At 47.8% G+C, this 20,561-nt stretch overlaps 11 protein-coding genes across 11 annotated transcripts; 9 read left to right on the forward strand and 2 right to left on the reverse strand.

Annotated features, from left to right (window-relative positions):
• Window positions 1–33: 33 nt before the first annotated feature.
• Window positions 34–1,201, reverse strand: BT62DRAFT_985276 (uncharacterized protein). Its single transcript, XM_043189927.1, has 4 exons — window positions 1,050–1,201; window positions 868–1,002; window positions 309–820; window positions 34–252 (listed from the first exon to the last, which is right to left on the reverse strand). Exons 1-4 carry the CDS (start codon window positions 1,077–1,079, stop codon window positions 99–101), a joined length of 831 nt encoding a protein of 276 aa, XP_043043290.1. The 5' UTR covers window positions 1,080–1,201; the 3' UTR covers window positions 34–98.
• A 127-nt stretch (window positions 1,202–1,328) lies between these two features.
• Window positions 1,329–2,215, forward strand: BT62DRAFT_928524 (Got1-domain-containing protein). The gene is made up of 5 exons (XM_043185528.1): window positions 1,329–1,355; window positions 1,412–1,503; window positions 1,557–1,735; window positions 1,789–1,870; window positions 1,916–2,215. Exons 1-5 carry the CDS (start codon window positions 1,334–1,336, stop codon window positions 1,955–1,957), a joined length of 417 nt encoding a protein of 138 aa, XP_043043291.1. The 5' UTR covers window positions 1,329–1,333; the 3' UTR covers window positions 1,958–2,215.
• Window positions 1,916–3,914, reverse strand: BT62DRAFT_928525 (MFS general substrate transporter; the record flags this gene model as incomplete). Its single annotated transcript, XM_043185529.1, has 11 exons — window positions 3,714–3,914; window positions 3,620–3,656; window positions 3,497–3,568; window positions 3,254–3,443; window positions 3,145–3,195; window positions 2,952–3,086; window positions 2,779–2,901; window positions 2,565–2,727; window positions 2,442–2,510; window positions 2,272–2,390; window positions 1,916–2,215 (listed from the first exon to the last, which is right to left on the reverse strand). Coding segments are annotated over exons 2-11 (1,120 nt in total), but the record flags the coding sequence as incomplete, so codon positions are not given.
• Window positions 3,915–5,532: 1,618 nt separating this feature from the next.
• BT62DRAFT_607129 (uncharacterized protein) lies at window positions 5,533–7,395 on the forward strand. Its single transcript, XM_043181580.1, has 2 exons — window positions 5,533–5,842; window positions 5,899–7,395. The coding sequence occupies exon 2, from the start codon at window positions 5,919–5,921 to the stop codon at window positions 7,284–7,286; it is 1,368 nt and encodes a 455-aa protein (XP_043043293.1). The 5' UTR covers window positions 5,533–5,842; window positions 5,899–5,918; the 3' UTR covers window positions 7,287–7,395.
• A 26-nt stretch (window positions 7,396–7,421) lies between these two features.
• Window positions 7,422–9,466, forward strand: BT62DRAFT_607174 (uncharacterized protein). Its single transcript, XM_043181581.1, has one exon. It carries the CDS (start codon window positions 7,557–7,559, stop codon window positions 8,985–8,987), a length of 1,431 nt encoding a protein of 476 aa, XP_043043294.1. The 5' UTR covers window positions 7,422–7,556; the 3' UTR covers window positions 8,988–9,466.
• A 648-nt stretch (window positions 9,467–10,114) lies between these two features.
• On the forward strand, window positions 10,115–11,097 carry BT62DRAFT_1002105 (uncharacterized protein; the record flags this gene model as incomplete). Its single annotated transcript, XM_043176812.1, has 6 exons — window positions 10,115–10,207; window positions 10,261–10,477; window positions 10,528–10,720; window positions 10,780–10,849; window positions 10,902–10,958; window positions 11,020–11,097. 6 exons carry the CDS (start codon window positions 10,115–10,117, stop codon window positions 11,095–11,097), a joined length of 708 nt encoding a protein of 235 aa, XP_043043295.1.
• Window positions 11,098–11,821: 724 nt separating this feature from the next.
• On the forward strand, window positions 11,822–12,615 carry BT62DRAFT_928528 (uncharacterized protein). Its single transcript, XM_043185530.1, has 2 exons — window positions 11,822–11,956; window positions 12,013–12,615. Exon 2 carries the CDS (start codon window positions 12,118–12,120, stop codon window positions 12,541–12,543), a length of 426 nt encoding a protein of 141 aa, XP_043043296.1. The 5' UTR covers window positions 11,822–11,956; window positions 12,013–12,117; the 3' UTR covers window positions 12,544–12,615.
• On the forward strand, window positions 11,843–12,075 carry BT62DRAFT_1002106 (uncharacterized protein; the record flags this gene model as incomplete). The annotated part of the gene is made up of 2 exons (XM_043176813.1): window positions 11,843–11,956; window positions 12,013–12,075. The coding sequence occupies 2 exons, from the start codon at window positions 11,843–11,845 to the stop codon at window positions 12,073–12,075; spliced, it is 177 nt and encodes a 58-aa protein (XP_043043297.1).
• Window positions 12,616–15,426: 2,811 nt separating the features above from the next.
• On the forward strand, window positions 15,427–16,216 carry BT62DRAFT_917398 (uncharacterized protein; the record flags this gene model as incomplete). Its single annotated transcript, XM_043184037.1, has 2 exons — window positions 15,427–15,558; window positions 15,611–16,216. The coding sequence occupies 2 exons, from the start codon at window positions 15,427–15,429 to the stop codon at window positions 16,214–16,216; spliced, it is 738 nt and encodes a 245-aa protein (XP_043043298.1).
• Window positions 16,217–16,346: 130 nt separating this feature from the next.
• Window positions 16,347–16,752, forward strand: BT62DRAFT_885867 (uncharacterized protein; the record flags this gene model as incomplete). Its single annotated transcript, XM_043182853.1, has 3 exons — window positions 16,347–16,471; window positions 16,495–16,540; window positions 16,594–16,752. Coding segments are annotated over 3 exons (330 nt in total), but the record flags the coding sequence as incomplete, so codon positions are not given.
• Window positions 16,753–18,569: 1,817 nt separating this feature from the next.
• BT62DRAFT_928532 (phosphoribosyl pyrophosphokinase) lies at window positions 18,570–20,131 on the forward strand. Its single transcript, XM_043185531.1, has 7 exons — window positions 18,570–18,708; window positions 18,764–18,803; window positions 18,873–19,337; window positions 19,391–19,511; window positions 19,577–19,685; window positions 19,739–19,797; window positions 19,849–20,131. Exons 1-7 carry the CDS (start codon window positions 18,675–18,677, stop codon window positions 20,011–20,013), a joined length of 993 nt encoding a protein of 330 aa, XP_043043300.1. The 5' UTR covers window positions 18,570–18,674; the 3' UTR covers window positions 20,014–20,131.
• Window positions 20,132–20,561: the final 430 nt, after the last annotated feature.

Raw genomic sequence — 20,561 nt, forward strand, 5'->3', positions numbered from 1 at the left:
TGTGCTGTAGGTGGTGTCGAGAGGCTGGTGTTTCGGGATCATATATAAAATTCAAAATATTTGCCTCGCAACCCATACATGATTTGATCACTGAACATCTATGGTATATATGACTCCGCTTCAGTCATGTTCCTTGTTCGCTCATCAAGATCCCAGCGATCCAAACCTCCGAAATTTATTTTCATGTCCAAGAAGGTCATGTTGAATTGCAATTCATAGATGTGTGAGGCCTGCGCTCTCCAGCTGTCGCCGCTTTCATGTTGTGTCAAAACATGAAACGATGAGCGTCAAGTGGAATGAGTACTGACGTTGCGGTGCCATACACATCTCCTTTCTGACTGACAAGCCTCAACGACTGGTCTGTGTTTGAGCGGGAGTCGTATACCCAGATGCTAAGGCCTGAATATATCTCCTGCCATCCACTCCGATCCACTAGCCTATTCGGCGATGAGATGCGTTTTTTTCCTGTAGGCGGTGTAGGCGCAGGACGTATATCTACGTCATTCAGCAGCCGTAGCGCGCGCAAGTTGGATATATCTTGGAACAAGGAACGGTCCCCGGGTGTCAATGGGTCGATGACCTTGATGAGCTGTCCGGACGCTTCAGATTCCGAGTCGCTCTCGTCGTCGTCATCCATTTTCGTGTCTTCATCATGCTCAGCAGGCTTGTTCGCTTGGGCGTACTCTTTCTCTGCTACTTTCAATCTAGAAAGAAAAGCTAACCAGGCCTCATCGTTGGAAAAGTCTGTTCGGAGGACAAGGCCTCCGTCGACGTCGTCGAGCAATTGATCCAGGGGATCTGCGTCCTCCGAGGACACCACCTGCTCTAACATTAAAGTGCGACATTGAGAGAATAACATTTTCCTACCTGTTCCTCAGATGCTGTAGCAGCGTTCGGCTGGGATATGGGAGGATTCGCAGACCAAAATGCATCCATGGCACGTAGAAGCCATTTTCGTCGACTTTCTTGAGGAAACGCGGTGCGTATACTATTATACCTAGCCTATAGTAGTATCAGAAACGGAAATGAAACACGCAGGAAATACGAACAGCAAGAAACTGGGCAAATTCGAGATTCATTTTCGTGAGGGGAGGATATCCGATTTCGGTCCAAGACTACGTTATGAATTGCTCCAATTGGGAAGTTATATGCTCTCTTAAATAATGTTCTTTTGGAATGGAATGGACTTTTTGAGTTTCTCCGTCGTAAGGAGAATGTAGACGAAGTGACAACATTTCCCACGCTGACGGCCAAGGGTGATTTATATCTTGTCACGTGTGCACATCCTCCTTTCCTTTTCTTCTCATTCCTTTACGACGCGCCGGTATTCAATATGTGGCTTTCAGATGCTCAGAGTTCGTTATCATATTTTATTATCCTACACGTACTTTTCTGACCCTTCATTTTGCAGAAATCGGTGTGGCTCTCACGACGTTCGGCGCGCTGTTTATGTTGCTGGGTGTTATGCTCTTCTTCGACGGCGCTCTTCTTGCTCTCGGCAATGTATAGATCTATCTCTGCCATTGCACTTCTCCTTGACGACTGGTGCATTGCAGATACTCTTCGTTTCAGGCCTCACCCTCATAATTGGACCCCAGAAAACGTTTTATTTCTTCGCAAGGAAGCAGAAACTACGTGGCACCATATGTTTCATCGGTGGGATTATTCTCGTTTTTGTAAAGTGGCCGTTCGTTGGTATGGTTGTGGAGACGTTTGGGTTCTTGAACCTGTTCGGGTGTGTTCCTTGCCTGCCTGTCCTAGATAATGAAGACGCTTACGGTGCTCTAGTGACTTTTTCCCTGTCATCATTACTTTCATGAGGCAGCTACCTTTTATTGGGACAGTGCTGTCGCTCCCTTACGTGAGAGATGTGTGTACATTACCATCTGCTTTACCGTCACTCACCGTCTCTCAGGTAGTAGACCGTATCACAGGGTCGCGAACGTCCGCTGTGTAATCATAAACATAACTCATTTGCCCCCTCCAAAGACATGACACCCATGGACTGTACGCCTATCTTTAATGTGTCTAACAAGCCTATACTACCTCAATGTGGGCGGTACCCGACTTCTCCTTGCCATCTTGTGACCTCTGATTTGATTCGTCTTCTTTCGTGTATGGGTCTGTGTTTGATGCACCCATCCGTCTTTGAGCTAACTGGTCAACATTGCGGAAGTGGAAACCGTCTTTCACCGTCTGGGAAATGACAAGTCCTCTGCAAATGAACGTCAGTGACAGGACACAGGATAAAACCAACGGGGATAGCCATACCCTGCGTAAAGAAATACCACCAGATAACCTGATAGCGGGACAAGGTACGACCTGCGAGTATAAGCCCTGTCCGCCAAACCACCTTGAGCAGGAGGGTACCATGCGCCGCCTCCAACTCCCTATAGAACACGTCAGCATACACGTTTGATTTGCACCGTTGATTAACATGCCATGACGATTAGACCTGATCCTTTCTTGGTATGTTTCCCCAGGTTTTTCGTTCCTAATGTGAAGATGCACTAATAATGCTGTTAGAAAATAAAGATATACACATATGGGCAGGAAGTACGTACCGGATAACAAATGGATTCGAAGAAAAACAATGCAAACAAAAATCCAACAGCCGCTTGTCCAGGTGAACCCACAATGGAGCCGCAGAATACGCAACAGCATACGGCGTAGAAAGTCAATAACAATGCCGGGTCCACAAAATTGAGAATAGCAACTCCCACAAACCTGGAAGTTTAGTGAACGAAACTAATTGCAGAGTTTTTACCAAGTACTGACCGTCCAACAGTGAATGTTATCTGACAGAACGAGAATAATTGACTGGCTTTGGATTGGCTGATCCCAATATTCTGACCGACTAAGAGGTTCACTACAAAGGACGCTACGCCGATTTGGGCCCCGCTATTTTCATTAAAAGTGTATCGGATAGCACCCGCCGCGAAAATGCTCACCAATAACAGGTCTGCGCTACAAATCCAAAGATACACCGCCATTGTTTCCAAAATGGCTGGTCGTCCACAGTAATGCCGGCTTCATGGATTTCTTGGGACAAGGCGTCTTCGGTGATCTCAGGTAGATCGCAGAAGCTTTGAACCATCTGGTCAGTTGGTCCGTGCATTATTTGCCTTAAGAGTAAAAACTTACTAGAAGAGGATGTTTAGAACGACACCAAGGCCTGCGACGGCAAGATATACCCTGATGATAGAAATCAACAGTCAACGTTACATGCCAAATACCAAAAGAGTGGACCAACCATTGGACAGTGTCTAATGTTGTGGCGTTCGCTCCAGTGAAGAACCACCTCGAAGCAATAAGCGGTCCAGCAAAAGACGCTACGCCTTGGAAACCCTGGCTCAGGTTAAGCCTGGCAGCAGCATATCGCGGTGTTCCCAACACAGCGATGTACGAGTTGGCCGCGACTTCGAGGGTGGCGAGCCCGCAGCCTATCAGAGTGGGATGAAGAGAAACCGAAAACACCGAGCGAAGAATGCCCCACCAATAACGAAGGTACATGCGACGAATCCACCGTATTTTTCATAAACGGCAGATGGCCAGAAGAAGACGGCGCCTGGAAAAAGGTTAAGATATCTGCAGTCGACGGGGTTCGGAGACCACATACCGAGACTGTAAAGGCCTAGGCCCATGTGTATGCCGGCCTGTGGCGGGGCATTTAGTATTTGGAATGCAATGGAGAAGATGGCATGAAGCGGCACCTTGTAGCCTTTTCGCCTCATCTACATGCCAGATAACGAATCGATTAGCGACGGGGACAGATGGAAGAAGTAACGTACGAAAATACTAGCAATTGGTGCGTAGACCAAATATGCACCAAAGTATGCTAATTGGAGCATGGTGCTCTGAAGCTTTGATATCCCGAAGACTGTCTGAAAGTGGGCGTTGAGGACATCCAGAAGCTGCAAGACAAGCTCAGACATCGGTGAGAATTCTAATGAATTGCAGAGTCACTAACGCCGTACGCGAACCCCCCTGCGAATATAGTTTAGGACCGGAAGAATCAACGGTTAGAGAAACGTACAAGTGAAGAACAATGAAGTAACAAGGGCAAAGGCGAATAACCACCGTCGCTTGGACAATTGTGAACCTGGAACACGTCGTCAACCGAACATAGTCCGCTCGATTTGGGGACATACCAGTCGTTCCAGTGAGAGGAGCCATGGTATCGGTGGGGGATTCGGTAGGATTCGGTTGATCCAAACAGTGTTACGGTCGCGTCCTCCTTTTATACGAGCCACTTCTTCAATACCGGACCACATGAGAAGCTTCACGCTCGAACTGATGGAATACCCCCCGTGACTGTTAAGAACGCCTGGTGACCCGGCCCGCTTGCGTGCGACGACAATCTGGGGCAAGAATGTGGGGTAATGTATCGCAAGTTTTGATGGTTTTGCGAAGAAGTTGATCAGGGAATTAAATGGACAGCCGTAATCCAGCACTACCTCCATCAACTTCATGGGTGATGTAGTTGAGCTGGCTGAGTATAGTGCCTAGGAAAGGATCCGACATTTATCGTATGCAAGGGAGGATAGGGACTTGAGCAATCTGGGTCCTAAGCTCAGCTCATCTGGAAATGATGCACTTTCCTTGCAGCTCTTGTAACAAAAGTGCACGTACGGCCATCAGCGCATGGTACTTAAGGTGGGTAGTCGCTGGAAAAATCGGGCCGGGATCTCGATAAGTATACGACTTGGTGAACCTTCCGCACTTCGCACAAGGGCCAACATGCAACGAATTCGAAAGGACTAGTCCTTTCGTTGCCGGGATATTTTATTCCCTACGAGTAGGAGCGAGTTCAAGTTCGGCTATGACAAAGTTACTTTCCCCCGGCGACTACCATTCCTCCTCAGGAAAGAAATTTGGCTAAATTATAGTGCAGGCTGCTTATGCAGATACTGGGCTCTTTACAACTCGCAGAACTTGAGCCTTAATTGATTTTTCATCGGGGCCGGCTGTTTCTTCTTAGCATGCAATATGATTACGCGCTATGTACGATTATTTAGCCTTATTATATACTTCCGCGGAAACCGATTGCGATCGGTTTCCTACTTTACCTATTTTTATGTTCTTACCGCAACAAGAGTTGTTCCCTATTCTATTGCGCGTGTTCACATTGGGCTACAGTGTACAGATGAGCCATCTTTACAGAGTTGTCTAATTGCTCGTAGTCTATATATTCGCCAATAATGTCTCTTGATATCCATTCTACTGTCATCGAAAAAAAACGCTAGCAGGCGCAATGGAGGTCCGTGGGTTTTATACAAGTCCGACTTGTTGCGCACTAATCTACATCCATTGAACGACTTATCTTCATACGGGTCTTGGAGTCTGGATTACGAGACTAGCATTAATCAAGCTTACAGCCGTTTGAATACAGCTTGACAGTAACGCGCTTCCATAAACAAGGCTTTTCCGACTTGGGATTAGGGCGCTCCTCGAGTTTATGGCGGCTAAGGCTGTTTCGGGGATCTTGGATCCTCTTTGTGCGCTCTTTCTCAGACTGTCCACCTGTATGTAGGAGAAATCTCAATATTAGTTTTCCAAGTGACTTTGCTGGTAGAGAATCATAATATCCAGCTTCCCACAGAATGACTTCTTCCAGGTGCTTCGCAAGTTTTTTGCAGAAAAGAAAAGAGAAAAGTGTGTCAGTCAGGGTTCTTCAAGGGTCACTGCCGCTCGGACCCTGCCGCCCTCGTGGCGTCCCGGCGTTAAAAGGACCCTTCCCTTTCCTTATTCATAGTACCCAATATATGAATGCTGTCGCATGATGTTTCGGTTGGTCCTCCCTAACTCTGCTGGATAAAACATTCTAAGACGTTTGGCTCCGGTGAGTTCAGTAGCATTCGTTTCTCGATGATGTCGTTGACTGTCATGGCTTTACAGGTGAGGGCACATTGGCCGGCATGAGGCAAGGGCGATGGTACCACAAATTGTGGTTGAGGATAAAGCAATTTGGCCACTACAAACACCTACCAGACGACGATACATCGCTCATCGATAGGCTCTCTGATGCCACATTACTTCGGATTTTCGTGTTTACCCAGTCCGCGTTCGCGTCACCGCCACCAGAAAGAGCCATATCTCACGTCAACCGTCGCTGGAGGGCGATCGTACTGGGACACGCCGCATTGTGGCGTCAGGTAGATGCCAAAGTCCTAGGCAGCTCCCTACAGCAAGATATCATAGAGACGTACTTATCCCGCGCGCGGACGTTAACAACCGATTTGAGGGTCATTCTCTCGGAGGATGAGTGGACACGTACCCTGGAAATTATCACTACGCATTCGACTCGATGGCGTTTGATATCCATTCGAGCCGACTTCAACTCTTCTCCTCACCTCCTCAGTCAACACATATCCCAATTCCACCTCCCACATCTAGAGCACCTCTCTGTCATTTGCTTGGACGGATTTTGTGAAACGCCGGACCTCGACACCATTGATGGAGATACGAGTATTTTACGCGGGAGCGCACCTAGACTCACTAGTTTCCGCGTGCAACACAGTGCCATCACTTATTTTCCTCCTCCCTTACACGGCCTCACGACTCTTCATCTAGAGGAATTCGGAGACCACCGCATCAATTACAAAACCTTTTGTCGCTTGATCCATTCCATTTATTCCTTGACCAATCTTTCCATATACGGTGATTTCATCGACCATTGGACCATGGCCGGAGACCTCCATATCCCTGCCCTTCGTTCTCTGCGATCTGGTAGCAACGCGTCTCTAGGCGCGATGCTGCTGTCGCTGTCTGTGCCAGGGTTAGCCAGTCTGACCTTATACAACGAATGGGACTCTCATATCCGGGAATTCTTCCGCCAACGTGAGCCTGGTTACGAAACCAAACTTCCTTGTGTGCATTTAATGCTTAAGGGCTGCCATTTTTCTTTGTCATCTCTTCGAACACTATTGGAAGAGGCACCGGCGATATATCGGCTCGATATCATTGATGGCTTCGCGGACGATGCCCTTGACCTGCTACAAAATGATAATGCTCTGCTTCCGTCGCTTTGCGCATTGTCCATCAATAGACTTCATGATCCCACCAAGCTATCCAACTTCTACGCCTCCCGCCGTGTGGGACTCCGACTGCATTTTAATTTAGATGCTGTTCTACCTCCTTCTGCATCCATTGTTCGCTGGGACGGGCCTGAGAGCTGGCCTGCAGGTTCAAAATGTATTGACAGGGACGACTTCATGACAAGATTATCTGAAGCTGGAGTTGCTTGTAGATCACCGAGGTATGCGAAAGTCCTCGGGGTTTCGTAGTACATTGAATCTCTGTTGAGGCACCGGAGCAATCGAGTACGCTTCGTGTTTCTGCATGCATCAAAATCAAGTTTGGTGTGAGGCTGACTGGAACGGAACGGTCCGACCTGTGCGAATATGATGGGCGCTTAATTATAAAGGACTCTGATTCTGAGGGACATCACAGCATTATCAACCACGACGACCAGATAGGCCTGGGAATCATTCGGTGAACTGTATCGCGAACGTCCTTCATACTCAAAGCTAACACGTCTACTCAAGTGACTTCCGATGAAGGATGATGCACCCCAGTCGTCCTCACGGATTAGTTCTATTTGGTCTGCGTTCCGGCGACTTAGCTGCCGTAACCAACGCCGTGCATTTGATGCTATTTCAATTATCGGCAGCGATACTTCTACCCTCGTAGATCCAGGGCCGTGTGTCGTGAACGATCTATCCGACGCATTGCTCTTCAGCATCTTTGAAGTCGCTAGCGACTCTTATGGCCAAAGCTATCCCTCCGTGGTGAGAAGAATATGCCACGTCAATCGCCGTTGGCGAAAGATCGCTATATCGTCTCCAAAGTTATGGCGGCACATCGACGCTATAGTCCCAAATGTTTACAACCAGCTTGCGTTGATTAACATACATCTAATTAGGGCGTACCCACTCACAGTCGACTTACGGCTGGCCCTTCCTAACGTCGAAGCTAAATGGGCCCTGCTCCTTGTGCCCATAACCTACTCTTCCTCCCGCTGGCGGGTGCTCTCCGTCCATGTCGATTGTGATTCCGACGGGGGACAGCACACTCTCGTTCGACATTTCCGCACATCCCATTTCCCCAATCTCGAACATTTCTCTATCATCCGTTACTCCGACGTTTCATCTTGCAACTGCTTTGTGCAGCAGGACCTTGGCGGGAACATCCTCATAGAGGGTTCAACGAAACTCTCGAGTGTACGTTTACAGCATTCCTCGATTCCTCATCTTCTTCCACCGCCACAGGCTATCAGCGCACTGCATCTAGAGCAGTTCGGAGAATATTCTATCGAATACGGGGCCTTCCGACGGCTTATAATGGGATTGCCGTCGTTGGCGAACCTATCGATCTATGGGAACTTTGTTGATGGTTGGACCAAATCGGGAGATTTAGACATTCCTAACCTCCGAGCGTTGAGGTTGTGTAACAACGAAGCATTGAGTGCCCTGTTACAGTCTATTCACGCCCCGAACTTGGAGAGCCTAGAACTTCATGGGGTATGGGACTCTCATCTTCGGGAGTTCCTTCATATGCGCGAGACAGCATATGAGACCAGTGTTCATTATTTGATGCTGAAGGGTTGTCGACTGTCGACAGATTCTCTTTGTGCACTCTTCAAGGATTTCGCAGGGACGGAGAGGGTTGATATTCTCGATGATTACGCCGACATGGTCATGGATTTGCTCTTACGCGACGATGACTTGCTGCCATCTCTGCATACCATCTCGGTTCACAAACTGATGGATGCTAGGAAGCTTGTTATGGCACGCAGTGTGATCTTTCGACTGCATTTCGATGTTGATGCTGTGCCGTTGCATGGTGAGGTCGTGAGATGGGATCAGCTGGATCCATGGACCACGACTACGGAATTTTGCGACCGGGACGACTTTATGACGAGGATCTCTCAACATCGTCTTCGCGAAGATGACCGGAAGCTGATGAGGGTCGGGTCGAAAGGTTGAGGGAAATGTTTAGTCAGGATCTGATCATTCTGGGTCCCAGTCAATGCAAAGCCAGTAGGATGGATTCCATGGCTAAGAACTGAGCTCAATGATGATGCTGAAGATACTGATTAGACTGAATTCTTGGCTCTGACGCCAGGGGGGTCCTTAGCCAGTCTCGAGTCGTAACAAGAAGATAATTATTGCGGATTCAGATGATGTAGATTGAGGTGTCTGCTCAGCGGTTACAATGCAGAGGTTAAATAATATCCTCAAGAGTACTCCATTATCCAGTCAGGTCCGGGATAAATTAGGGACATTCATATTTCCCACGGTTATCCTTTTGGAAAGCCGAAGCAACGTACTGGCGGGGGGCTTCATTGATTGCCAGTACTGGAAACATCACTGGCCCCGCAGCTCCTGCGTCAAGCCAGATCCAACCGGATGTCAAGCGTCCTGGTTATCATCTTTCTAGGTCTGTTCCACTTCCCTCGAGTCATCCTTAGCTCTGACGTAACATTTTCAGATATTCTCTGGAGAGCAGGTTTCCGACTGTGAAGCACCACCATGACAAGGACAAAGACGCACAGCGGTGCAGTATCGAGATGATTCCCATAAGGCCAAAATCAGACAGTTTCGAGCATGTCCCCTCTTTTGCACCTTCTTTCCCCAACAGTCCTTCGAACGAAACGCTCACTACACTTACGGAACTGCAACATCATGACAAGACTCATGAAAAGAAGCCTTCCACCTCATCTCTCAGAAATAGGTGGTCCGTGATCCTTAGGGATTTCCCGTACACGAGTCCAGTGAGGAGCTTGGGACGTACACCCGCTCAGACCCCTCTGACGGCCACAGCTACCGAGGGGGAGGACGATTATTTTTCAACTGGAGACCGCGACAAGGAGAAGCGCAAAGCCCGATTTCGTATTCATTTCCTCCTTCAGCTCAATTCTCTTTACAAAATTGTCGTCCATTAAAACTCGAGGCTTTCTTTGAAGCTATCCATGAACGTGAGGATGATTTGTGAGTGCAAGTTGTGAGCAGGACGATCAGAAATGAGCTGTACTCGAACGTTTTTGAGTTAGTCTTACAACCCTTATCTCCCTTATCACATTATTAATGACTGGGACAGAATCGCGGTATCTATGCTTTTCAGTTTCATCGCTGCGGGTATGGCAGCCTCAGGAAAGCTCTGCTATTCGGTGATCGCGTCCGGCTCCGTAGTGCTCATCCTACCTGTGAGTATTAATTTCTGACATCCTTATCTCCCCCTTACAAAGATGGTTTCTAGGGTTTCATTGTTTCATGCGGCTCGCTAGAGCTCATGCCGCGCAACCTCGTTTCTGGAGCGGTGCGGATGTTTTACGCGGTGATCTACTCCTTGTTCCTCGGGTTCGGGCAGTCGGTAGGAGCAGAGGCATATGAGAAGATTACGAGCCATTCCGTCGTCGGTGTCACGGACTACACGTGCGCGTTGACCCATGATCCCGAAGGCGGGTGGTGGCAGCGTACGCCGAGCGGATATTGGGACTTCCTCATCGTGCCGATGTTTGCTTAGGGGCTGTGCTTGAGAAATTATATGCCCTGGAATCAGAGGGAAATGGTATGCATGTCTTTCCTGATGACTCTGCGCCGCTAATCTTGGCACTGGTGCAGTTTCTCGGTGTTGCGATTGCATCCGTGGGTTGGGTGACCAACCATTTCACATCAACCAAGTTCGTCAATCAAAACGATATAAGTGCAGCGGTTGGGTGAGTATATCTTTTCTGAAAACATGAGGCGAACATGTACTGACGGGCTCTCTTACCAGTGCATTTGCGGTCGGATTCATGGCCAACTTGTACGGGTGCTTCTTCTCAGGGAACGCCTTCGTGATCATGGTTCATGGTCTATCCTTTCATCGAACGTTATTATTCATCCACCTCTAGATAGCCGGTATTCTTTTCCAAGTCCCGTCTGGCTTTCGAATGGTGGTCTCTTGACCTTCGTGTCAGAACAATGCACCGGGTCCTCCAGCTCTTATATATCCAGTTTTAAGACTGCGCTACAGCTGATTTCGGTCGCGATTGGGTTGACAGTCGGGACGCATTCAATTCGCCTGGGACTCTCACCTATCCCGGTAGCCTAGTGTTTCCTTGAACAATCTAGCAATAAACGCGGTTGGAGCGACCGTCTCCCTTGTAAAATTGCGTTAACGTAACGTTCACTTGTGAGTCCTGGTTGTTTAATAAGGTTACGAGGATCCCGTCGACCTTTATCTGCAGGTAGCGTTTCTAGTGTGCGCAATTTTTCTTCAAAAAATAGCTCAAACATCATGAACAAGCAAATTTTAACTGCTTGATGCCAGACGCAAGCAAAGGGAAAAGCAAGGACGGAAGAGCAAGAATGGGACATTCGAAGAGTGAAGCCAAAGTTCAGAATCAACCGACAATAACAGTCCTGACTCCATGGACATCGATAGTTGAAAATACCATCAGACGAGTCACGTTTGCCCTCTGTATAACTGTATCTTTATATTTTATTATGTACTTCATTGGTAGATATTGCATATACTACAGGGCCTGACGGGAAGGAATCGTGAGCTTGCCTTGCCTGGGAAGGGGCCATAGTTAGAACACATCCTGAGTCGTCCTCAATCCATTTGTTCTGTTCCTATTCTCGAATATCTCCTTTCCCACGTAGTTCAGCCAGATACCGAGGGCGGGGGCTAGAGAGGAGTAGCCAAGTAGTCATACTAGATATGAGACACGAGCGATTGATCATTGTGCCAGCCTGACGAGGCTGGAGGGTGCACCGAAGTGGGCTGAATTTCGAGCTCCGCTTAAAGATGGTAATAAGAATATACAGGAGGGGCTGGTGACGCCTGCCTCAGCATGGCTAATCTCATCCGTACCGCCAAGTCTGGCAACGACTGGACTCTCAATGACCTGGACTCATATCACATCACCCTCAAGCAGGTGGACGCCCTTTCGTTCTTTGGCTTACAGGTAGGCGAGGGTAAAGCTAAAGCCCTCGGAAAGACTAACGACTTTGCATGCCACAGGAGTTGCCACGACCCTCAGTTGATCAAGAGCTGCTAATCAATGCCGATGCTGATGCTATGTGACAAGATCACTACGCAGAGTTAATCACTTACCTTGATCTCGCCATGATCCCCCACAAAGGTAAAATTGCCGTGGATGATTTTGTCGTCGAGCTTTTCAAGACTCTGGGTTATGTCTGTCGAGAACGAGTGGCATGCATGCGGGTGGACCTGCCGCTCCTGATTTGCGGCGAAGACAAGGATGCAAAGACCGATGTCTGTATTTTCGATCGATCTCAGAACGATATCCTCCTCCTTGTCCAGGAGGACAAGAGGTTGGAGCACAGGGATCCCATCAATGCGCGAGCTCAGCTTGTGGCAGAAGCAGTCGGGGCTTTCAATGAGAATAATGCACAAAGGGAAGCGATTGGACTCCCTCCTATGGTGGAAAAGGTGAGTTATTTCGTGAGTTTGTCGACCCTTTTCTGGAGATCGTTCTTCTTAGGTCATGCCCAGCATTGTCATGGTGGGGACGTCGCCCATGTTCTTTAAAATTCCCGTCACTCGAACTCTGTCCATTCATATTCGCCATGGGACCTATCCTCCAGAGGAAACCTGTGTGACCTATTGTTATCCGCCTGTTCCTCGACCTGCTCGCCAGCGTACTGAAGGGATGAAGCCTCTGGACAACAGGCGTGAAATGTTCAAGTGCTATGAAGCGTTTAAGGTGATTGTGGGTATATGACTTGGACGATGCAGCATAAAGATTGATACCACTGTTGTAAAATTTGATGTAACTAGCATGCAATGGACTTTGAGACTTGAGCTTTGAGGCCTGAAACTGAAGTTCAAAAATCCTCAAAATCAACTTGCTCAGAAGGGAGGACGTTGACGAGCACCTCACCCGACGGTAACTTTTCAACTCAACACTTACCACACTTGGTCATGGCACTGACCTTTTTCAATGCATCCACAATTAAAACGTCACACTGGTGGCAGCTGAAACTTTTGCATTGTCAGCGCTTCAGTAATGGAGAGCATCCAAGGTACAATTTTCTATCCACTGAGTTCTCATACACCATCAATGATTCATTTTTTGCACAGCCGCTTGTGATTTTATCATCGAAATTCTCAGAATGGAGGCCCTTGCAAAGTTAGTTGCAGATGTCTCTGCCCCTTTTGTGCTTGTTTGACTAGGGTCAAACAGTATGTCGACCGCTGTAGAATCCACCACCTAGCCAGAAGAAGACACTCCAGTGTGGCTATCTGGGCATGGATCTGTCACAAATCCCTCAATTCTGGGAAGGAAAGCATGAGGCCATTGTGCGCAAGATGTTGGAAGAAGAGTTAAAGGGTATGTTTGTCCGAATTCAAGCCTTCTCAGAGCAAAGCTCATTGTGACGTTAAGATATACATAGCCCTGATGTATTTGCTGCCTCCTTGGGCTAATGGTACCGTCGCTATTCCGGGTCTGTCTTAGCAATGATTTTAAATGGCGCATAATGTGACATACATTGCTCTGCTATTCGACAAGATGGCTTTTCACCCTTTGGCACCTTTCTCTTTGGCCCCTTTTTCTGCATCGGAGGCTGGTCAATTCTTGAAGAGAAACGACTGATCCTTCGTGACTGCGACGAGGGCACCAACTTCCTTGGTTGACTTTTTATATACCTCAACATACACAGATTTCAACAAAGCCTCGCCTTCAGCTCGGACTAGGCCTGGCACTGTTCGTCATGCATCCCATTCAAAGTCGCCGAAGGGGCGGTGCGGTATTCAGTCTTTGATTTCTTGCTTTGTTGTCTCAGGCACTCCCTCGTTCTCTGGTTCTTGTGTGTTAAATCTCCAGATGCCGACTCCTTCACCATCTTTGAGATCTCAGTCAACGGCACCGGAAGTTATCAATTTAATTGACGATGATGACGACGACATGGTGGTCGATACCCATCTTCCTAGCCAATCTGTAGGTTTCTTTGTCCCAATCTATGATTATGCTCATTCAGCTTAGATTGGAATAGCCTCCTCGCCAGTGGCCGTCAAGTCTGAACCTTCAGTGGATAGAGACTCGAAATAGTGGGGAAATATGAGAGTGTCGTTTCGGGGTGCATTGAAGCAGAGCAATTCACTGGGCAGTCGGAAGAGGTGAAGACGCAATGGGGAAAGTTGTTGCTGAGTAGCAAGAAAGCGGATGTGTATGTCGCTATGCGGGCGAGAATCACGCTGAGGAAGTATGGTTTACAGATTGATGATGACAGCCTAAATAGGGAAATGGAGGCTATAACAAGGAAGGCGAGAAAGAGGCCAATGCATAAGGAGACAATGATGGGGGAGAAAGGGAAGGTGAAAGTGGAAGATATCAAGGCTCGCGAACCCTCGGCGGTCACAGCTGAGGAGATCGTTGATGCCTTTTGTAGAGGTGACGAGGTAAAGGGCATTCGTCTACAGCGAGGTACGATGACTAAATCTCACATTATAGCATATCAAATCCTGCGAATGGAATACGTTTGGTATGATCATGCTTTTGTAAACGATATGCAAGAGAAGCTACCACTATGGAAGCCGAAATCTGAGGCTACGACTCAGAAGGCGTCAGGATCACTACGCAGAGCGCCTGAACAAACCGAAGAAGACAGTAACCCTACTTCTCTTCGTTGATCTTTAAGGCAGAGGAAGAGCTCTAGTCGTATGCGAGAGTCGACGAACGAGGAACAGGATGAAGCGGACGAGGAGCCTGAAAGCGAAAGTTCTGATGCAGATTCGGATTATGAACGCTGACTGTCGTATGGTTGTGTTGAGCCAGTCATTTGCATTTTTGTGAATGTACATGTATGTAACTTTATATTTGTCCTCAGTTTGATATATAGAAAACAGGTCTAAGTATGTCATTAGCATAAAGTTACACACGATGACCAGGCGACTGACTCCATACGCGGGATGGCAACTGTCTGAGGAATGATACCTCTCATACAGTTCTGATGATAATAGTCCAAAAAAATATCCCAAGAAGGTGACGGCAGTCAAGTTTGACGAGGCATGTTCGTGGTGGACTGGGAACATACGGAGATACTGCGAGCGCCCCTCCGATAACGATAATATATTTGTCTGGCGGAGCTGGTTAATAAATGATAATCCGTATCACATTGCAAGGGTATATCCAAGGTAACTAAATACATAAGAGGTCATAGAGGGCCAAAACGGTCGTAACCTGAGAGCAGAAGTGATGATGACAGAAGACCAGAGGTCAGATACGAAGGTCTGTGCCATGATGACACCTGCGAGAAACTAATCACCGAGGGGAGCACAGCGAGACAAAGAATATAAACCTTGATCATCCAATAGCTCCCCTCTCTTTTCTCCTTGTCTCGAAAACCTCTCTAAATTCGTTAATACTCTCCTTGCCCAATGTCGCAAACTCGATTCTGCTGAACGAGTGTCATGGCCAACAAGGACAAGGGCGTGAAGGACTATAGTCGTGGCTCGGCAGGTCCCTCAGGCCAGAAGACTCCTAGAAAGGTGCAATGGGTCGACCACCGAGAGACCCATGCTCTCGATGAGCATGCCGTGAACGTGAGCCGCGTCGAGCACCTTCTCTTCTCTCACTAATAACATTGGCAAATAGCCCGACGCCTTTGAGCATCTTACCCACGCTCTCGAACAACACCGCTCCAAGTCACCCGTCGAAGATCGACCTTCGCCCTTGCCTCGAATCCATTATTTCCCACCCCGACCCCAGTACCTTCCCCCCGTGGACACCGGGTTGATGCCTTATCAGCATGAGGGCGCCCATACAACAAATTTGTCAACCACCACGACGCCATTTGATACGTCACCGACAACTGCAAAGTCCAACTACCACGAGGTTCCCGGGACTTTCATCGACAAGGATGAGAGCTCAGGCCTTCCTGGACCTGTAGACAATGACTATCGCGAGGCAACCAACATCGTTCGCGCCCATACACGCCCTCGGGGCCGTGGTCGTAATTTGTTCCTCAATCTAAAGTCCCAGCAGAAGAGCAAAAGTAGAGAACGAAACGCCGAACGTAATGATCCCGACGCAGAACGTGATGCAGCTCCAAAGAATCCCTGCCTGACTGGTGCAGGTAGCGCTGTTCTTTCTGCCCTCTTGACCCTCTATAACCAATCAGAAGGTTTCCTATCTGGGGCGGCGACGCCTGTATCTGAGCTCCCAGAAAGACCATTGTCATCTGAGGCTACAGACAGCTGAAACCATTCATTTTAGCCTTTTATACGTCTCGTTATTGTGCTTTTTGAATTTGGTTTGGTCTATTGTCTTGCCTTCGAACGCTTCCTCACGAATACCGTATTTTGAACAATAAGACGCGCCTTGGTAGCCCCAGAGTCAGATCCAGGCCACCGGACGAGTATTCGACCTAGAGGTGTCATGCATGTACCTCCCGGACGTAATGCTAATCAGTTTCGATGACTCATCCACCGGTACGAGCTCGATCAAGTTCATCAAGTAGGGCAGCGGGTTGGACCTAGGCAAGCTCCGCGGCAAATCCGCGACGCTTACGAGTCGTACTGGAAGGTTGGTACTTTCCCTAGATCATACTTTTCTCCGTTTTCACGTTGCGTGTCTAGGTCATCCACGACGACCTTGCCGTCAGTGATGCATCCGGACAGCTTACGAATCTCATGAGCAAGAAACAAATCTATCCATGGTGGCAGCTTATGTGCTTTGGTGGGATATGCTCCTCTTCCATCTCCATCATCAGTTTTGGGGGGAAGCTTCATCGGTAACGTGGTATATAATTCCTGATGTCCGAAGGTGAGGAGCTTCCTAAGAAATTCTAAAACGAAATGACTGACTCAAGACTTTAAAAGGAAAGTACGCGATGGTGGAAGCTTCATGACACTACGCAACCACCGTTCATCCTGCACGCGCTAGACGCTTCATCTCCTAGTACGTGATATATATCGTCTTCTTGGCGCGCCCGAAAGGAAACGTTGTGGACAGGTTCGAGTCTCCGACACGTTGAGGAAAGCATATCCCGATTAGTTCTCGAACTTGAAGGATGCCCGTAAAAGGCCTATGTTAAACTTCTCTTCAGCGGTTTGCATTGACATTCTACAGAGCGATATCATGGCTTCCAACGAGTTCGGAGATACCGTGTGATTGTACTCTCAAGAATCGTTTACGGTAGCCTGCTTCTGAACGGCAAAAAATGACGAGTCGTGTGTCCTGAGGCCACAAATCCACGGATATATGTGACGGATGAAGTGGAAGAGCACGACGCCATAGCAAGCATGTTTATGTATCGTCGATCTGCACTTTGAAGTAAGTAATATCATATACCAACCCCCTTGAATCATACGGAACTGTTTCAAAGCTGAGCATTGCTCATCGTACGATGAACTTCACACTCAGTTTCTTCCAGACACAGTTTTGCGAAACGGACGCTCGGACTGAAGAACCTCAAATCGTCCTCAACTCATTCATCGTCTAAATATGTCGACGGTCCTCTCGACTTTAGCCTCTTTCCGCTTTGAGTGATTCGTACAGGATTCGTGTACTTGCTCATGCATCTAATTCGCGATCCTCCTGGCTTGGCAAACGCACGTTTGTTCTGGGTTCTCTGAACGATCTTTATCTTTATCTGGACCTGTATCCTATTCGCATGTCCCATACTCGGAAATATCAACCATATCTGAAGCCTACCTTCGAGGACACAGAGCCCCCAGAGGCATGTTTATGGTGCGTGCTGTGTTCAATCAGTAGAACACATGCTTTCTACAATGTATCCAGTACATCGTCAAAAACGATTGCTCCGATAGGCTGCAGGATACTCGCCTCGGCTCAGAAAGGTCGCAACTCCTCAGAACGTGATCAATGGCTTCTTCATAACCGAGTCCCGATATTATTCTTGGATACCCTCGGGACGTATCTGTCTTCAATTATATTAGTATGGGAATCAATGGTCGCTCGCGTGGCTTAAGAGTCCTTGTTTTTTCACGAGAGTGCCTATGCGGGTGCTGTAACGGACGGTGTATGCCTCGGATATCTTCTTTGACCTCGAGGCTCGTGTCTTTGTCCCGTACCCTTGAATAGGATAGCCCTTCTACCTGCGACAGCTCTCCCACACTTTCCCATGGCAGAGGTGTGGGGAGTGGTAAGTTGAGTAATCGACACCGTCATTATCGGATTGCTAACCATAGAAACGAATGGGCAGGCGGACCAGAATGGCATTCTTTCATACTTCCCGGATGACATTAAGGAGCCTGTCGAATTTTTCTATGACCTCGCATCCATTCCTTTCCTTCGGGACCCTATTTTTACATCAGATCGCAAAGGACAGGCCCATATGGAATTGTCATATTGCTCTTTGTTCGAATCCACGGGTTGTGCGTTCTCAGCTACGATAGTAAAGAATTGGGTGATTCATTTTATATCAGTCTCATGCCATATACCTCCGTCTTTAATGTATCTGTGACCTGTTGGTTATTTATCTTGATTTCACGTAGATATCACTAGTACTGTAAATATTAGCATCAAAGTTTTTTGAGTCGAAAATCCCGCTATTTTTAGATGGCGTTGGTATGTGGCTGTGCCCATTTTCCTCTTTTTTCCAAACTCGACGGCCCTCAGGGTCGGTAAACATTCAGGCCTGCAGCAGCTCCCCTTTCTTCATTTTCATGCAATAATCTATCTCTTTCTATTCATTATGTACCACAATAATGCCATCAGAATTCTGACCGGTGTGCATCTTCAATATGGTCACGGATTGCTTCGCGAAGCTGACACTATGTACAGGAAATAGCCACCGGGAGCTCGCCCAAGCTGTAGCCGAGCGGTGAGCTACTGCTTCGACAGTGAAGCTATCCCCACTACTCGGCACGTGTGATTCATCCTTGTGACACAGGCTCAACCTACCCCTCGTTCCGTGCACCGTTAAAAACTTCTCCAATGGCGAGATCAACATCAAAATATCCGAATCAGTGCGCGACGAGGACGTCTTTATCATTCAATCCGGATGTAATGATGTTAATGACAATCTGATGGAGCTGCTTATCCTCATCTCGGCCTGCAAGACAGCTTCAGCCAAGCGGATCACGGCCGTTATGCCCTGTTTTCCTTATGCACGAATGGACAAAAAGGATAAGTCTCGTGCTCCAATTACCGCAAAACTGGTAGCGAATATGCTCGTTGTGGCCGGATGCGACCATGTAATCACGATGGACCTCCATGCCAGTCAAATCCAAGGCTTTTTCGATATCCCCGTGGATAATTTGTGGTCGGAACCACTGATGCTGACGTATATTAAACGGGAGATTGAGGGATGGCAAAATGGGATTATCGTTAGTCCGGATGCCGGGGGTGCAAAGCGGTGAGGTTTAGTTCCTGCGCAGTGGTACGCTGGCGGTTGAATTCTCGCAACAGGACTACGGCTATAGCGGATAAGCTCGGCGTAGAATTTGCTTTGATCCACAGAAAACGCGATGGAAAAAATGAGAATGCGCCGGAACGAATGGAAATCCTTGTCGGAGACGTCAAAGACAAGGTGTGTTGGTAAAACCCTTCCTCTCAGAAATCGATTAATCATCTTTATGTATTCTTCCTGCGCAGGTGGCGATTTTGGTTGATGATATGATCGACACCGGTCACACCCTGACATTGGCTGCTGAGATATTGCATGAGAAGGGGGCAAAATCAGTCCATGCTCTCATATCACACGGCACGTTTGCTATCTTTTCCGTCTTTTCTCTTGGGCTAAAAACTTCATCTTAGGTCTTCTGTCTGGAACTAATCTTGGTGCTATTAATGATTTGCCGATAGAGCAACTAGTAGTAGGCATTTTTCATTATCTACGCCTTTCTTTACTCATAATCTGCTCTCAGGTGACGAACACTGTTCCGCAGACGGAGAATCTTGCCCAATGCCCCAAACTCACCGTCATAGATATAGCACCCACGATTGCAGAAAGCATCCGCCGGACGCACAACGGTGAAAGTATCAGCTTACTGTTCGGAGAATGGGCTGAGGATCGGAATAGGGACGTATAAATACTCTTGACTTACCGTCGTCAGGATTCGAAGATGTAGTGAAATTTGGAGGTAACAAAGCAAAATTGTAACATTACCGAAATACTTTTAAGTTCTGGGAATTATATTTCGATATGACATACCTTTGGTCTTGACGTGTTTCTGAAAAGAACTAGAAAAGAACACTGATACAGGCTAATGTGAAACCTAGCGTAAGTACAGAAATGAGGGACTGAATCCTGATACATTTTCGTCTGACAGTGAGGGGGCCTACACAAGGATGCTGCACACAGTTAACCTAGTGAGGCGGTCGCAAACAAGTTGAAAATGGTGTGGGAAATAACAATTTCAAATGAGCAACATCTCGTTCGAACCATTGACATTTGGTTAATGAGCGTTGACCACAAGGACCGGATCTCTTCAAGCTGATACCGAAACTACTCGGCGATTATTTCCCAAGTAACACCTGCGCTCTCGTTGGCTAAGTGCGACTCTCACCATGAAATTTCGATCGATTCGGCGCTCTGTTAAAAAAGTTCCCAACTTTGGATTTCTGGTCTTGACTTGCG

Source organism: Guyanagaster necrorhizus, assembly GCF_019112545.1.
Source record: "Guyanagaster necrorhizus MCA 3950 unplaced genomic scaffold BT62scaffold_5, whole genome shotgun sequence".
Taxonomy (NCBI): Eukaryota; Fungi; Basidiomycota; class Agaricomycetes; order Agaricales; family Physalacriaceae; genus Guyanagaster; species Guyanagaster necrorhizus.

What these genes read in the sequence shown, in the direction of transcription:
- BT62DRAFT_928532 (XM_043185531.1), top strand. Translation starts at nt 18,675, where the DNA reads ATGTACCACAATAATGCCATCAGAATTCTGACCG. An exon ending in TGCCATCAGAATTCTGACCG is followed by an intron (nt 18,709 to 18,763) that starts GTGTGCATCTTC and finishes CACTATGTACAG; the next exon opens with GAAATAGCCACCGGGAGCTC. An exon ending in GCCCAAGCTGTAGCCGAGCG is followed by an intron (nt 18,804 to 18,872) that starts GTGAGCTACTGC and finishes CTTGTGACACAG; the next exon opens with GCTCAACCTACCCCTCGTTC.
- BT62DRAFT_928528 (XM_043185530.1), top strand. Translation starts at nt 12,118, where the DNA reads ATGATCCCCCACAAAGGTAAAATTGCCGTGGATGATTTTGTCGTCGAG.
- BT62DRAFT_607129 (XM_043181580.1), top strand. Translation starts at nt 5,919, where the DNA reads ATGAGGCAAGGGCGATGGTACCACAAATTGTGGTTGAGGATAAAGCAA.
- BT62DRAFT_928524 (XM_043185528.1), top strand. Translation starts at nt 1,334, where the DNA reads ATGTGGCTTTCAGATGCTCAGA. An exon ending in GTGGCTTTCAGATGCTCAGA is followed by an intron (nt 1,356 to 1,411) that starts GTTCGTTATCAT and finishes TTCATTTTGCAG; the next exon opens with AAATCGGTGTGGCTCTCACG. An exon ending in CGCTCCCTTACGTGAGAGAT is followed by an intron (nt 1,871 to 1,915) that starts GTGTGTACATTA and finishes ACCGTCTCTCAG; the next exon opens with GTAGTAGACCGTATCACAGG.
- BT62DRAFT_607174 (XM_043181581.1), top strand. Translation starts at nt 7,557, where the DNA reads ATGAAGGATGATGCACCCCAGTCGTCCTCACGGATTAGTTCTATTTGG.
- BT62DRAFT_985276 (XM_043189927.1), bottom strand. Translation starts at nt 1,079, where the DNA reads ATGAATCTCGAATTTGCCCAGTTTCTTGCT. An exon ending in AATTTGCCCAGTTTCTTGCT is followed by an intron (nt 1,003 to 1,049) that starts GTTCGTATTTCC and finishes ATACTACTATAG; the next exon opens with GCTAGGTATAATAGTATACG. An exon ending in GATGTGTATGGCACCGCAAC is followed by an intron (nt 253 to 308) that starts GTCAGTACTCAT and finishes ACAACATGAAAG; the next exon opens with CGGCGACAGCTGGAGAGCGC.